The sequence below is a fragment of the Geotrypetes seraphini genome, chromosome 1 (genome assembly GCF_902459505.1).
Source record: "Geotrypetes seraphini chromosome 1, aGeoSer1.1, whole genome shotgun sequence".
Taxonomy (NCBI): Eukaryota; Metazoa; Chordata; class Amphibia; order Gymnophiona; family Dermophiidae; genus Geotrypetes; species Geotrypetes seraphini.
The window spans coordinates 121,105,694-121,122,134 of NC_047084.1; the positions used below are offsets into that span (position 1 = coordinate 121,105,694).

General features: G+C 42.8%; 1 protein-coding gene across 11 annotated transcripts in view; it reads left to right on the forward strand.

Moving 5' to 3' along the window:
• Nucleotides 1-12,140, forward strand: part of CA9 (carbonic anhydrase 9) — a 174,631-nt gene extending 162,491 nt beyond the window's left edge. For all 11 annotated transcript variants that reach the window (XM_033937277.1, XM_033937268.1, XM_033937313.1 and 8 more), the window contains 2 exons: nt 5,442-5,535; nt 11,513-12,140. In XM_033937277.1, coding sequence (XP_033793168.1) covers nt 5,442-5,535; nt 11,513-11,579 — 161 coding nt within the window. In that variant the 3' untranslated portion in view covers nt 11,580-12,140. The remainder of the gene's footprint in view (nt 1-5,441; nt 5,536-11,512) is intronic.
• The last annotated feature ends 4,301 nt before the right edge of the window (nt 12,141-16,441 follow it).

Consider the following 16,441-nt stretch of genomic DNA (forward strand, 5'->3'; position numbering starts at 1 on the left):
CCAATCTAGGTGTTCCCGAGTCGATGGTTCGGAAAATGGTTGCAGGGAAGACTCACTGGATCATAGGCAAGATAGAAATCCCGACAGATTGAAAGGGACAGAAGCGAGGGAGACAGAAGGAAGAAGAAAGTGCAAGAAAGTAACAGGCCGCAAGCTTAAGTGTATGTACACAAATGCAAGGAGCCTTCAGAATAAAATGGGGGAATTGGAAGCTGGCACAAAAATATAACATGGACATCATCGTCATCACGGAAACATGGTGGAACGAGGACAACGTCTGGGACACTGTACTACTGGGATACAAGCTTTACCGCAGATACAGAGTAGGACAAAAAGGTGGGGGTATTCCCCTATACATAAAAGAGGGAATTGAGTCTACCAGAGAGAACACGCTGGAAATGAACAATAAGGTTGAGTTTCTATGAGCTAAAATACCGGGAACAAATGGAACGGGTATGAAGATCGGCATCTACTACCGACCCCCAGGGCAGTCCAAAGAGACTGATGAAGAAATGACGGACAAGATTAAACGTGAATGCAAGGGAGGCAACGCAGTTATCATGGGTGACTTCAATTATCCGGAGATATAGTGGAATCTAGGCAACTCCAGCTGCGGTAGAGAGACCAAGTTCCTGGAACAACTTGTCATGGAAAATACAAGAGGAAATGCAATTCTGGACTTAATTCTAAATGAACTACAAGGACCGGCATAGGGTATAGAAGTAGAAGAGATGCTGGGGAACAGTGGTCACAACATGATTCACTTCAACGTAGTCACAGGAACAAAAAAATCGATCCAGAACGACGGCCATGGCACTGAACTTCCAAAAAGGGAACTACGAAGGGATGAGAGCCATGGTGAGGAAGAAGATTAGGAAGAGGATAAGCACTGTACATACGCTAGAGCAAGCATGGTCCCTTTTTAAGGACACAGTCACAGAGGTGCAAAATTTATATATACCACGTATCAACAAGGGTTCCAAGAGGAAGAAGAAAAAGGAACCGGCGTGGCTCACAGTAACAGTGAAGGAAACGATCAGAGACAAGAAGACTTTGTTTAAGGAATGGAAGAGGACAAAAATGGAAGAAAACTGGAAAAAGCACAAACAACATCAACCAAGTGTCATAAAGCGGTAAGAGGGGCCAAAAGATACTATGAAGAAAAGATAGCTAAGGAGGCAAAAAACTTTGTCTTCCTTTCGATATATTAAGGGGAAACGACCTGCGAAGGAAGCGGTGGGGCCGTTAGATGACCATGGAATAAAGGGAGTACTAAAGGAGGACAAAGCCATCGTCAACAAACTGAACACATTTTTTACGTCTGTATTTACCGAAGAGGATATATCCAATATACCTGAAGCCGACAGGCTATATACAGGAAATGAAGACGGTAAGCTGGCAGGGACGACGGTTAATCTAGAAGAGGTATGCAGACAGATTGATAGGCTTAAAAATGATAAATCCCCGGGACTGGATGGCATCCACCCGAGGGTAATCAAGGAACTGAAAGGGGTTATAGCTGAACTGCTCCAACTAATAGCCAATCTGTCAATCAAATCAGGAAAGATTCTGGAAGACTGGAAAGTGATGAATATTGCGCCAATCTTCAAGAAAGATTAGAGACGAGATCTGGGAAACTACAGACTTGTGAGTCTGACTTCGGTACCAGGAAAGATGGTAGAGGCACTGATAAAGGACCACATCATCGATCACCTTGATGGACACAAACTGATGAGGACCAGCCAGCACGGCTTCAGCAAAGGAAGATCTTGCTTGACAAACTTACTGCACTTCTTCAAAGGAGTAAATGAGCAGATAGACAAAGGTGACCCGGTTGACATCGTATATCTAGATTTTCAGAAGACATTTGACAAGGTTCCGCATGAACACCTACTTTGAAAAATTGCGAACCACAGAATCGAGGGTGATATACTCACGTGGATTAAAAACTGGTTGGCGGATAGGAAGCAGAGAATGGGGGTGATTGGCCAATACTCAGATGGGAAAAGTGTCACGAGTGGAATGCCACAGGGTTTAGTGCTCGGGCCTGTGCTCTTCAACATATTTATAAATGACTTAGAACTTGGCACGATGAGTGAGGTGATTAAATTCGGGATGATACAAAGTTAGTCAGAAGGATTGCGAAGACCTACAAAGAGACATAAATACGGTTGAGGAATGGGCCATGAAATGGCAAATGAGGTTCAACGTGGATAAGTACAAGGTGATGCATGTCGGTTACAAAAATCGTTTGCACGAATACAGGATGCCCTGAGCTATACTCAGAGAGAGCCCCCAGGAAAGAGACTTGGGAGTACTTGTAGACAAGTCAATGAAACTGTCTACGCAATGCGTAGTGGCAGCAAAAAGGGCTAACAGAATGCTAGGAATGGTTAAGAGGGGGATCACGAATAGATCTGAAAAGGTTATCATGCCTTTATACTGAGCCATGGTATGCCCCCACCTGGAATACTGCGTCCAACACTGGTCGCTTTACATGAAAAAGGACATAGTACTACTGGAAAGGGTCCAGAGAAGAGCAACAAAAAATGGTTAAGGGACTGGGGGAGTTGCCCTACAATGAGAGGCTAGAGAAATTGGGCCTCTTCTCCCTTGAGAAGAGAAGACTGAGAGGGGACATGAATGAAACATTCAAGATATTGAAGGGAATTGACTTATTAGAGAAAGACAGATTGTTCACTCTCTCCAAGGTGAGGAAATCAAGAGGGCACTCGCTAAAGTTAGAAGGGAAAAGATTCTGTACAAACGTAAGGAAGTTCTTCTTCACCCAGAGAGTGGTAGAAACCTGGAATGCTCTTCCGGAGGCTGTTATAGGGGAAAACACCCTTCAGGGATTCAAGACAAGGTTGGATAAGTGCCTACTGGACAAAGAACAAAAGAAAAACTGCAGACAAGCATACAAGATGCAGGCTATGTTTATTATTTTAGTTATTTAATGCGGTTAATGTTTTTACAAACCAAGGGACCCGACACGGTCCATGTTTCGGTTAACACGCCTTCATCAGGGGTCCAAGGTTGACAAGGTAGTGAGTTTATTTAGAGACTTTTGGTCAACGATTTTATCCAATTTATACAGTCTCATGTTTATTCTTTTTGCGGTTTAATTTGATACCTTGTCAACCTTGGACCATTGATGAGGGCGTGTTAACCGAAACATGGACCGTGTCGGGTCCCCTGGTTTGTAAAAAGGTGGTAACATTAACCGCATGAAATAACTGAAACAATAAACATCGCCTGCATCTTGTATGCTTGTCTGCAGTTTTTTTTTCGTTCTATGTGCTGTACCTTCTTCACTGCAGATTGTGTTGGATTTTCTTGTTGGTTTTTGTTTTGTGTTTTAAGTTCTTACTGGAACAGAACATATGCATGTAAGACTAGACTCTAATAGGGCACTGCTGTATAAGCGGACTTCTGTGCACAATGGACCACTGGTCTGACCCAGCAGTGGCAATTCTTATGTTCTAAATTCAAGAGGGCGTGGGATCTTTCATAGTGCAAAAGAGCTAATGGTTACTGCGGATGGGCAGACTGAACGCACCATTTGGCCTTTATCTGCCATCATGTTGCTATGTTACTACGAGGCTTTTTTTCTCCAGACTTTTGTTTGATTGTGCGATGCAGGGACTAAGCAGGACACATTTAAATGAGTTATCACAATAGATTGGGTTATTTATGCACATACCACGAGAGAAATCAATATCACTCCTCAGTCAGGTTATGTAGTGTATGATCTCCATCTTAGTATACGCTAAACGCATCGAAACCAGAACTCTGGATACACAAGGTCACTTGCACCTACCCCCGCCCATCTCTTTCTTGGGGAAATGACACCCTCATAGCCAAAGACAACGTCCGCAGCCTAGGTGTGATTCTCGACTCAAACCTGTCGCTCTCAGACCATGTATCAAAAATAGTGTCTTCCTCTTTCTTTTACCTCCGCCAACTAAAGTGCATCTGTGCCTATTTTTCAGAAAGCGATTTTGCTCAGCTATACACGTTTGTATTATCCCGACTAGATTACTACAACGCTTTACACTCTCCCATCTCCAAGGGGCGCAAAACGCCGCAATCCGACTCCTAAAAAACCTAGGCTTCCGCGACCACGTCACCCCTGCACTAACTTCCATGCACTGGCTGCCTATCCAAAACCGATGCGCCTTCAAAGCCTTGGTGTTAGCCTTTAAGACTTTCCACAAGATGACACCAAACTACATAGCATCAAAACTACAAACTTATGTCCCCAACCGATCACTGAGATCTCAAACAGAAAAATGGTTGATCCTGCTACCTGGCTGTTCGCTCACATCTGAGACAGCCCGAAGACGCTTTTATGCTCATTACATACCCAGATTAAGGCACATCATCCCCCCATCCATTAGATCACTAGACAGTCTTTAGAACTTCAGGAAAGCCGTGAAAACCTTTCTCTTTGCAAACCCAGCTCCTTAACAACCCGCGTCTATACCCCGGCCGGATGGATCTCAAAGGCTCCGCCTAATAAACCAAACAACATCTCTAAACTCGCAGGCCACCACAAATATAACCTGAATTACCACCACATTCTCCGACAAAAAAGATACACCCATTGCTAGGAAAGCTATGTTACCTCCACTGTAAACGCTGCAATTTAATCCACCCTATGCCTACTAAGGATTGGATAAATTCCTGAAGAATACGGGGATTGAGGGATATAGATAGAGGTAGAGATAGGTTATGAAAGGGTATAGATAGAAGGACAAGGGGGATTAAAGGATTTAGACAAGGATCACCTTACAGGTCATGGACCTGATGGGCCGCCGTGGGAACGGACTGCTGGGCGCGATGGATCTCTGGTCTGACCCAGCGGAGGCAACTTCTTATGTTCTTATGTCTTTACTGTAAATGCTGTAAAGTCTGTATTTCTCACTAAAGTTTGTCCTATCCATACTATAATGTACTCCTGTGATCCGTTCTGGGCTCCTTTGGGAGGACAGGCTAAATAAATATAGGGATAATAGTTCTGAATCCCTAACCCTACTTGCCTGTCCAAATTAGATCGTAAGCTCTTCTGAGCTCTATAGAAGTGATAAATAGTAGTAGTAGTAGTGTCGCCTTGAGATAGTGTGAACGATTGGTGCACACAAAGTAAGAATAGTCTGTTATTGATGCTAATATTCTGTCATGGAAAGGAGGCACCTTTTTAAATTATGTCCTTTAAGCACTAATATTTAGGTACCTCCAATAGGACCCGTGTGGCAGAGATAGTAAGACTATAACACTGGAAAGGAGTATCCATGTTTTCTGCTGACATTTTTTTATATCACTGTGCTCTGCTGATATCTGATTTTCCATCCCCCCTGTCTGTTCATCCCTCTGCCTATTGGTTCTCCCTGTTTTCTTCCACTTATTACATCGTCCATTTCTCTTCTCTGTTTCTTTAGGTGACATGCTGGCCATCATCTTCGGCGTTCTCTTTGCTTTTACTGCACTCTCCTTCCTCATCTATGTCAGAAAGCACAGGAACAGAAGCAGACGGTAAGAGGAAACAGCCAGCTTCCTGGCAAACCAATGTACTGATACCTCTGCAGGTCTTTATTAAGTATTGAAAGACTTACCGCCCGATATTAAGTGCTATTTAACTGGCCGGGAATGGCTAAGCCAGTTAAGTGCTAATATTCAGGGCTACAATGGAACCTTGGTTTACGAGCATAATTCGTTCCAGAAGCATGCTCGTAAACTGAAATACTCATATATCAAAGCGAGTTTCCCCATAGGAAATAATGGAAACTCGCTCGATACGTTCCCACCCCCCACCCTCCCCCAGGTCAGCAGTGCTGCTGCTCCCCCCCCTCCCTCGCGCGAACCGGTCCCTCCCCCACCCAAACAACTGGAAACTTACCCCCCCCCCCCGGTCTGGCATTGGCACGATTTGCAAACCCCCCCCCCCCGAGAACCGGCATCACTACCCCCCATTCGCAAAGGCCCCTCCCGCTCGAACCGACACCTCCCCACGCAAACCGGCAACCCCCATCCGAACAAGACCTTTTAATTCTCGATCTCTGAGAATCTCGGCGAGAGGGAGAATTAGAAGTCCTCGAGCATGCGCAGCAAGGCCCAGCAGAGACAGGAAGTTCTTCAAGCAGCACCAGCACGTCCTGTGGGCTGTGTGCCGGTGCCAGACAGGGGGGGGTAAGTTATAAGTTGTTTGGGCAGGGGGTGCCGGTTCACGTGGGGAGGGGGGTGCCGGTTCAAGCGGGAGAGAGGGCCTTTGTGAGCGGGGGGGGGGAGCGATGCCGGTTCTCGGGGAGGGGGGGGGTACTCGCAAATCAAGCCAACACTCGGTTTGCGAGACAAGTTTTGCGAGAATGTTTTGCTTGTCTTGAAAAACACTCGCAAACCGGGTTACTCGCAAACCGAGGTTTGACTATATCAACTTAGCCAGCTAAGTTTGTTAGGTGCCATTGATTCGGTCAATGCTACTCCGACAAGGTCCTTCAGCCTCCTCCCCATAGTAGTTGTCAACATGTCTAGCCACCTATTTGCAGGTGGCCCACTTCACCTAGTTTTTTTGATCTTCACAAACATGAAGTCTTTCTCCAGTGATCTCTCTCTCTCTTCTAATAGTGTGACCAAAATAAGATGGTCATAACTTCATAAGGCGAACTTTGAGTGACATATCTAGTCTGATCTCTTCCAAAATCGGTGGATTTGTTGGGTTCTCGCCTCATGTTATTCCTGACATCTTTGAGAACTAAAGTTCCAGTCTTGATCATCTACTTACCGCCTCCTGAAGACCAGCCAAACGTAGCAGCCAAAAATAAAACGAATGTTCAGTGCCAGTCACCAGAAACAGCCCAGCATTAAATACCCAGGCTCAGTGCCGACCATAGGAGTCAGCCCAGATAACTCTTGTGGTCTGAATATCGGACTCTTAGGAGCTCTAGTTACTAAAGTGTGTTACTAGCATGTTTTAATGTAGGCTGGTGTCACAGTTCCTGCAGTTGTCTGGATGGTGCCACATCTCAGTTTGCTTGACTGATGTTTCAGGCATCTCTGTGACCTTCTCCAGGGTGATGCTTTCCCTTTTTTTTAGTGCAAGAACTATTTCATGCAATGGAATTTACTTGCTAATAATGTACTTTAACTGTGTTAACGCACAAAAATCTGGCACCACATCTTAGTAATGTCAGCCCATAGTGTGCAAATGCTGAATGTGCTGAAGTCAGAGTGTGAGCCTACTGGGACAGATATGGAAAAATGCTTGAGTACCTGAATGTAAACCACTTAGGCTATAAATGGTATAGAAATACTAAAAATAAATACATAAATTAGACTGACACTGCAAGGCCTAGGGCAGAAGACATGACAAAGGCTGGCAAGGGTTGGCCATAAAACACTATGGGGCTCATAATAAAAAAAAAACACATCTAAAAAGTGGCCGAAATGGGTACTTGGACGATCAAAAAGCCTGATCGTCCAAGTACCCATAATCAAAGCTGGTTTTAGACGTATCTAAAACCAGCTTAGGCCTTTCCCCTGCCTCTAAATGCACAGAGAGAAAAGAGACATTTTTAGAGGAGGGGAAAGGCCGGGCGGAGGGCGGGAGGTGGGCCGACCTAGACCTAGGCGTGCAGCAGGTATAACCAAAATTTTAGACAGGTTGCCTAGTCGGCACTTACACGTTTTGACTTAGACCAAGGTTCAAAGAAGAGCAACCAAGATGGTAAAGGGGATGGAACTCCTCTCCTATGAAGAAAGACTAAAACGGTTGGGGTCTTCAGCTTGGAAAAGAGACGGCTGAGAGGAGATATGATTGAAGTCTACAAAATCCTGAGTGGAGTAGAACGGGTACAAGTGGATTGATTTTTCGCTCCGTCAAAAATTGCAAAGACTAGGGGACACGCGATGAAGTTACAGGGAAATACTTTTAAAACCAATAGGAGGAAATTTTTTTCACTCAGAGAATAGTTAAGCTCTGGAATGCGTTGCAAGAAGATGTGGTAAGAGCAGAAAGCATAGCTAGTTATAACAAACATTAGGACAAGTTCCTGGAGGAAAAGTCCATAGTCTGTTATTGAGAAAGACATGGGAGAAGGCACTGCTTGCCCTGGATTGGTAGCATGGAATATTGCTACACCTTGGCCGGGTACTAGTGACCTGGATTGGCCACCATGAGAACGGGCTACTGGGCTTGATGGACCATTGGTCTGACCCAGTAAGGTTATTCTTATGTTCTTATAAACGCAGTAACACCCAGGCTCCTTCCTTGCACTGTCTTGCATCTTTCTTTACAACGGGTTTGGCGCTGGGGCCAAGTTTCATTATGTTAGTCTTACTGTTGCACCCTTTTTGCCTATCCGCTTTAATGGTCACTTTCTCCCTGGGGTTGATGGGGCCAGTTTTGTTCAATGGGAAGTAGAGAGGATTCATTGTCTGTTCCACTTGGTGGATGACGATGGGTAGATTAAAACTTTTGCCCAGCTGTGGGAAGACTTTGATTTTCCTCCTACTGATGTGTTTGCTTATATGCAGATTCGTCATTATATTCGTTCCCTTCCCTCTTGCCATCTATCGGCCTCTCGCCAGGAGTTGTTATCTACGGCATTTACCATTGGCTTTCAGCTCCCAGTACCTCTTCGCTTCCACCATCGCCACTTAAAGCATGAGTCCCCTCTGCTTGACCATGCCAGATTACGAGCTGTTTGGGCTCGTGATCACCAAGTTGACTTGCCTGATGATATCATACTAAGAGCTATTAGAAAGTTGTCTGTCTATCGTAAATATACTATTTTTTGGGAACAGCACTATAAGTTGGTCCTACGGTTGTATATCTCTCCTAAGAGGGCTTACCTTTCTGGGTTTCGAGCATCGGCTGCCTGCCTTCGTTGTCAGGCACCTGGTTTGGGCCATATGTTCTGGACTTGTCCTGCTATCCAGGCTTTTTGGGACTCCTTGTTTCTTTTTGTGGAGCATATCTGGGACATGACTATCCAGCGTTCTCCACTTTTCTTATTTGGGGCTCCCCTGCATTGTTTCCCCCGCAAGAGGGGGGCTTCAGCGTTCATCAAGTGGACAGTTCTCGTTGCTTTAAAATGCATTCTGATCAAATGACTCGAGCCGGAGGCTCCAGACTATTCCCTATGGTGGTGTCGCTTGATCACGCTCTTGATGTGGGAACGTCGAGATTTTACATCTCTACAGGGCCATCCAGCACATCTGGGAACCTTTTTGGAACACCTTGACCCCAGTGGCTCATAGCCGCTTATTGAACTGTTGATGTGTGCACAGTTGTTTTTTTGTTTTTTTTTTGGGTGCCCTCTGTGTACCTTGCCCCTGTAAGAATCTATGTTTTATTGTCTTTCCTGCACTAAGTTCTGCTTTGTAGCTGGGAGGAGGACTAGGGGGTGAAGGGGGGAGTTTGGGGGGATAGGTAGGGGGGATTTGTTGTGTTCGGGCTCTGTTTTTCAAAATTATGAGCTTATTCTTGCTTTGTTCTGTTGTACTTTTCCCTGCTTTTGCTAAGCTCAATAAAAATATTTGCTGATAAACGCAGTAACAGACTAAGGGAGTTTTTTTAATGACAAATGATTTCTCAAATTGTAGAAGTAGGACAAGAGTATTCTAAGGTCCTGCTTCTTTGACCCCCTTGAAGTCTTTTTCTCCCTGGTTTTCATCCAAAGTAAAGTCCAACAGTGAGCAATTTCACTTCTTGCAAAGTATAATTTAACGGTTAGCCAACAAGTGTGTCATTTTTTGATACATTGGATTTGGAGGGTGTAGTTCAATATTAAGACAGGCATGGACAGGTTCATTCAAAAAAGAAGGTTCTAAACTTCAGGAAAACTAACATTGTTGATAAGGGGAAATACCTGAAGGAGTAGTTAGCTGAATGGGAACAACTCGGATAGCACAGGAGAAGTTCCTTGAGGAAAAGTCCATAATCTATTATTGAGATAGACATGGGGAAGCCACTGCTTGTCCTGGATCATTAGCATGGAATGTTGCTTCTGTTTGGGGATTCCGAATCTTGCTAGTCTTTGGTATTTTGTATGGAATGTTACTACTATTTGGGTTTCTGCCAGGTACTTGTGACCTGGATTGGCCACTGTTGGAAATGGTAACCTAGGCTTGTTGGACCATTGGTCTGACCCAGTACTTCTGCTCTTATGTTACAGATGACCTTTAAGAGGCCTGGAGGAGTTTCAGACCTCCTGGGTGAAAACCATCTGATAACTGCTGATCTGTTACTCTTTAGTTTTGACTTTGCTCCGGTAATTTCCCAGGTTATACAGTAACAGAGTAACAGACTGCAGACAAATAACTAGCAGAGTCCATCTAGTTGCTCAATGATGTTCAATGAGGCACTTCAGTTCCTCTGAGTCATTCTCATCAAAGAGCGAAAGGTGTTCCTGGTGGGCACTGCTGACATTTTATTCAGGAGACTGAACCATGTAGCTTTTCTGCTATGAACGTGTGGTCCTTGGCTTCCCTCATGTCTGCTGTTGAGACAGACACGGAGGAAGTCACTGCTTCCCTGAGATCGTAGCATGGAATGTTGCTACTCTTTGGGAATTCCTCATAGAATGTTGCTACTATCTGGGTTTGTGCCAGGTACTTGTGACTTGGATTGGTCGCTGCTAGAAACAGGATACTGGGTTAAATGGACCACTGGTCTGACCCAGTATAGCTATTATGTTCGTATGCAAGCCATTGTGACATCAGTAATGAGTTTGGCTCTTAGGCATTGGTGGATTGAGGCATTATGACATCACATCTACTACTATTTGGGGTTCTGGAATGTTGCTACTCTTTGGGGTTCTGCCAGGTACTTGTGACAGGAGATTGGGCTAGATGAACCACTGGTCTGACCCAATCTGTCTATTCTTATATTCTTAAGTAGAAATGCAGTGTGAAAAACTGGAAGGAAATATTTGATGGGCAGACTAGCTGTATGGTGGGGGGTCTTTAAAGTCAGGGAAGACAAGAGATTAAATGAATTTTTTCCTTTGGTCTTCACCAAGGTAGATGTGGGGGAGATACTAGTGCCAGAAATGGTATTAAAAGGTCCCTCATGGTTTTTCTTGTCATAGTATTATTTAATGATGTCTGTCATGTTGTTATACTGATGTACCTCGTACTGAGGTTGGGATTTTGTCTCATCTCTAAATTAAGGAGCCCTTTTACTAAAGCTAAGCATGATAATGGAATTAGCTAATGAGTCCTTTAGCATTTAGAACAGGGATCTCAAAGTCCCTCCTTGAGGGATGCATTGAAAGCAGTGCATGCACATAGATCTCATGCATATTCATTGGGGAAATCCTGAAAACCTGACTGGATTGCGGCCCTGAAGGAGGGACTTTGAGACCCCTGATTTAGAACACACACACACACATACACACATATATATATATAATCATTTGTTTGCTGCAACTGTTTAAAGTTTTGTAGCCTTCGAAGGTGAGTCAGTCAACAAATATGAATTTTTTTTTCTTGCCCTCATCTCTTTTCTTAGGCTTAACACTGAAAATAAACCCAATGTCATCTATAAAGCAGCAACGACTGAGGAGAACATTGCTTGACCAACAATAACATCAGCCAAGCCAACTGAGCCAAAACAGTATAAAATCTAATGCAACAGTGAGATCTGTTCTATGCATTTCATCTCTACTGGAGACATGGATCTTAGATGGGTCTACTTTCCGATCAGTGTCATCCTATATCTATAGACAGTGAAACCAGCCTTTACTCCAATCCACAGCTTATGGCAGAGGATCTGGCACTCTATTCCTTCCTAACCGGCATTAGGAGCAGTCATCCCTGTTCAACCTTCACCCACCTCTTCCAGATGTATGCTCTTTCGGCCTAGTACAACCACCAGGCAAAGCACCATCCTCTCAGCTACATAAAGAGTTAACTCTGTGCAATGTTTATCCCATTACTGATCTTCCAAATTTATGTGGTACCAAGACTTCATGAGTTCTAAGTTAAGTCTTTCCTACCAATTCTACGTGGTAGTGATTTAAACAGAGCAAACATGTTGGTTTATATGCAACTCATTTGGGATTATGTCCCCGATTTTCATACCTTGTTTTTTGTTTGTGTCACACATTAATTTTAATAAAAAAATTTAATGAATGTTAGAACTTCTTAAGGCACACTAAAGAGAATTCTATAAATTGGGCGCTAATATTTGCATACACAATTTGAGCTTAAATGTTTAAAACACATGCATCTCTGTAAGTACTTGCATAGATGCCAGTATTCTCCCTAAGCGCTGTTTTGCAAAAATGACTCTAACTTTTATGGTGCTTAATTACAAGGAAGAATACACATGGGTGGAGCCCAGTATCCTGTTGGACCGTCAGTCTGTCCCAGTATGGTAAGTCTTATGACTCTGAATTATCAGGGCTCCCGTTTACAGTTTTCTGTTGGTAACATATGCACGGCCCTATCGCATTAAGGTGCTTCTATTTGTACCAGCTCTGTGGGTGCTGAATGGCTGCATATAAGTTATATGCATCAATATAGTATGTTGTTACTTTCCCCATCACTGAAGCGGGTCTTGAGAAAAGATCCTACTCACACTATCTACCACGCCTCTGGAACCAATTACCACCACACATCAGATCATTAGAAGGACTACTGAACATCAGGAAGGCAATAAAAACTCACCTCTTCCTCTAACCTTCTATGGAACTCCTCCCAAATGAGGAAAGACCTAAAAGATTAGAGTTCTTCAGCTTGAAAAAGAGACGGCTGAGGGGGAGATATGATCAAAGTCTACAAAATCCTAAGTGGAGTAGAATGGGTACAAGTGGATCGATTTTTCACTCCATCAAAAATTACAAAGATAAGGGGACACTCGATGAAATTACAGGGAAATATTTTTAAAGCCAATAGAAGGAAATATTTTCTCACTCAAAGAATAGTTAAGCTCTGGAACGCATTGCCAGAGGTTGTGGTAAGAGTGGTTTTATGAAGGATTTGGACAATTTCCTGGAGGAAAAATCCATAGTCTGTTATTGAGAAAGCCATGGGGGAAGCCACTGCTTGTCCTGGATCGATAGCATGGAATGTTGCTACTCCTTGGGTTTTGGCCAGGTACTAGAGACCTGGATTGGCCACTATGAGGACGGGCTATTGGGCTTGATGGACCATTGTTCTAACCCAGTAAGGCTATTTTTATGTTCTTATGAAATAGCTCCAGTCTGAATACTGTCTACACATCAAGATCAAACATTACTGATAATACCGTGCCCTGTCACATATTCCATACCATATTATGCCTAACACATATTATCTTGCACTGTTATGTATTACCTTGTTATGCCATGTACTGTCATTGCTGACACTTTCACACTTACCCAGCATATATTATCATTCAAGTTTATGTTTCAAGTTTTATTAAAATTTGATTAAATCGCTTATCAGAATTTCTATGAGAAGTATAATAAAAGTTTTTGGGGTAAAGAAAATTACAATACGGATAACAAAACTAACCTTGGACATTTGACTAAAGGGACACGCAAGGTGGAAGGGTATGAAATACAATTGTAAAAGGAAAGGAGAACATTAAGGTAAGAACAAAAGGACCGGTACACAACATTGTTTCCTTGAAAGTTGATGGACAGAGTCTAGAAATTAAGAACATCATAGTGTAAATGCTTCTTTAAGCAAATGACTTTTAAGTAAACCGTTAAAACGGTTGAGATTTTTTTCAATTCTTGGATTGGTGGGAAGCAAATTCCAATACTGCGGTGCGACAACAGAGATGATGTCCTGGCATTTGGTACTAATTATTATTAATGATGGAATCATTAATAATCCAAGAACAGTTGATCTAAGTGTTCAGGACGGTTCATGGGGAATGAGAAGTTTATCTGTGAATTGGGGGGTCTTTGTTATTAATGTTTTAAATGTTAAAAGTAAAATTTTACAATAAATCCTTTATTTTATTGGGAGCCAGTGAACTTTTTCCAACAGAGGGGTAACATGGTCATATTTTTTTTAGAATTTGTGATGATTTTAATGGCTACATTTTATCTGAAGTAGCCCGATTTATTTTTGAGCAATTCCAATGAGTAAACTGTTGCAGTAGTCTAATTTGGGGATTACCAATGAATGAATCAGAATAGTTATTGATTTAGGTTCCAATAATTTTGAAATTGAACAGATTATTCAAAGTTTGAAGAAACAAGATTCCCATGCACCGGGAAGGGGCCTAAGGCTCTGATTGGCCCAGATGCCTAAGTCCCCTCCTATGTGGGCATCTCTCCTGCTGCAGGGGGTGTGTGGCGCGCGGCCGGGATTTCAGGTCCTCGGGAGAACATCTCTCATGCTGTTGTGTTTGGGGGGTGGTTTTGATGTGTTTTTTCTGTGCATGTGCCCATCACTATCAACAGCAATAGAAATTTAGCGAATCTTCACTGCTGTCCATGGACCTCGTTTGCATGTGCGATTTTTTAAGAATGTCATGCTTTTTTTGATTCGCTATCAAAATGGCTGCCTTAGCAGACCATCATTTTTTAATGCGGGTTTTGAGAATCCTGGCCTCAGTTGTTTGTTGATGCCTACATGCTGAGGTTGCATTAAGTTTCATGTTTTAATTCTTGGAAACTTTATTATGCAAGCTGCTTGTTACTGCTTGAATGTGGGTTGCAGAAAATACTGTATGTTGTGTATGAACAAGATGGTTGAAAGTCACTTAATTTTATGAATGTTTACTGCTTGGAAAACACTTAGGCCAGTTTACAGATTTTTAAAATAAATAAATAGTACTTTTAGATAAACTTGGAAGTATGTATTCAAATATGTGACCTTATGGCTATGTTTGCTCTATTGTGTATGTGTATGATGTCTTGAAAACTGCCAAGAACTTTGGATCGTTCAGTATATAAGTGTAAAACATATCAATAAATAATAAATCTCCATATAATGACTTGAGTATGGGAGAAAACACAATTTTACCCAAATCAATGCTGCTACTACTATTTATCATTCCTATAGTGTTGAAAGGTATACACAGCACTGTACATTTAATATTCAAGAGATGGTCCCTGCTCAGAAGAGTTTACAATCTAATTTGGGTAAACAGGGTATCTCAGGGATGGGGAATTTCTGGCAGAAGGAATAATAGAGTGGGTAAAGGTTTCCTGGGAGTTAAGAGCTGAAAGCAGCTTCAAAGAAGTGGGCTTTTAGTTTGGATTTGAAGACTGCTAGAGACGGAGCTTGACGTATTGACTCTGGCAGTCTGTTCCGGGCATACAGCGTGGCAGGAAAGAAGGGACGGAGTCTGGAGTTGGCAGTGGAGGTAAAGGAAACAGACAAAAGGGACTTAACCGATGAACGGTAAAAACCACTTTATAATCTTTTCCTGTTTTCAAAATTTCTGTACAAGTGGTTATTTGATCATTAAAATTTCATAAATAAAACAAACAGACATTGGAGATCATTACTGAAGCAGCAGTTGTGAAACACATGATAGGCAAGCAACTACAAATTATTGCTGGCTTTTACAAAGTTGGGGTAGAGGTTTGTACCGCAGGCTGACGAGGTAAATGCTCCAACGCTCATAAAAGTCTTCTGAGTGTCGGTTCTACCTCTCTTGCAGCCCGATATTAGATAAATCTTTGGTGCATCAATGCCATCGCTGCTGAGTTACAATGGTGGAAGAGACACTGCAGAATGCAGAGAGAGATTAAACTCAGATGAATAACCTCTGACTGACAGGATTACCCGAGTCCTTAGATCTAGAACCAAGAGGATTTTTGGAAACCTGGAAACTGGATTTAGTACATTGAGACACACAGGAGAGGCCCCAAGGGGTGATTTTTAAGCAGCTGAATCATATGAATAAGCAAGAGACTTCGCATGGTCGGAAAATACTCACTGAAAAGAAAACATCAAATGTTACACTCACACCTGAAATAAGGTTTATCCTATTGATTTGTAATTTTTCAATATTTGTGACTCATGGAAGATGTCCTCACCACTGCAATCTGTTTATGAAATGCCCTTGGACTATCCTGCTTTGATCTATTCATGTGGAAAGTGTAACTTAATGCAAAACAGATGACCCACATCGTCAGCTTAAAAATAAATCCAAACACTTCAGCTCTTGCTGATGTAAAGAAAAGGGCGAACTCTCTGGCCAGAGTTCTTAGTATATTTCAAGATTTCTCCAGCAGAGTCTCTGCTATGCACAAAGCTTGCTCTCATTTGGGCTGAAAACAGGTGACCCTGCAGACTCACTTCAGTCTGATGTGCCCAATCCGGCTGAAAATTATGTTTAACAGTGAGACCTGGGACCATGGCATTTACAGAGTATCTGGAATGGGACAGTCGGGCCAAGAGCAGAGTGCTGGAAGGTGTTACCTGTGCCATGGTAAAGATAACAAATGACTGGGTTAAGTTTATTCTTCTGTTTTTGCTCATGGTTGCT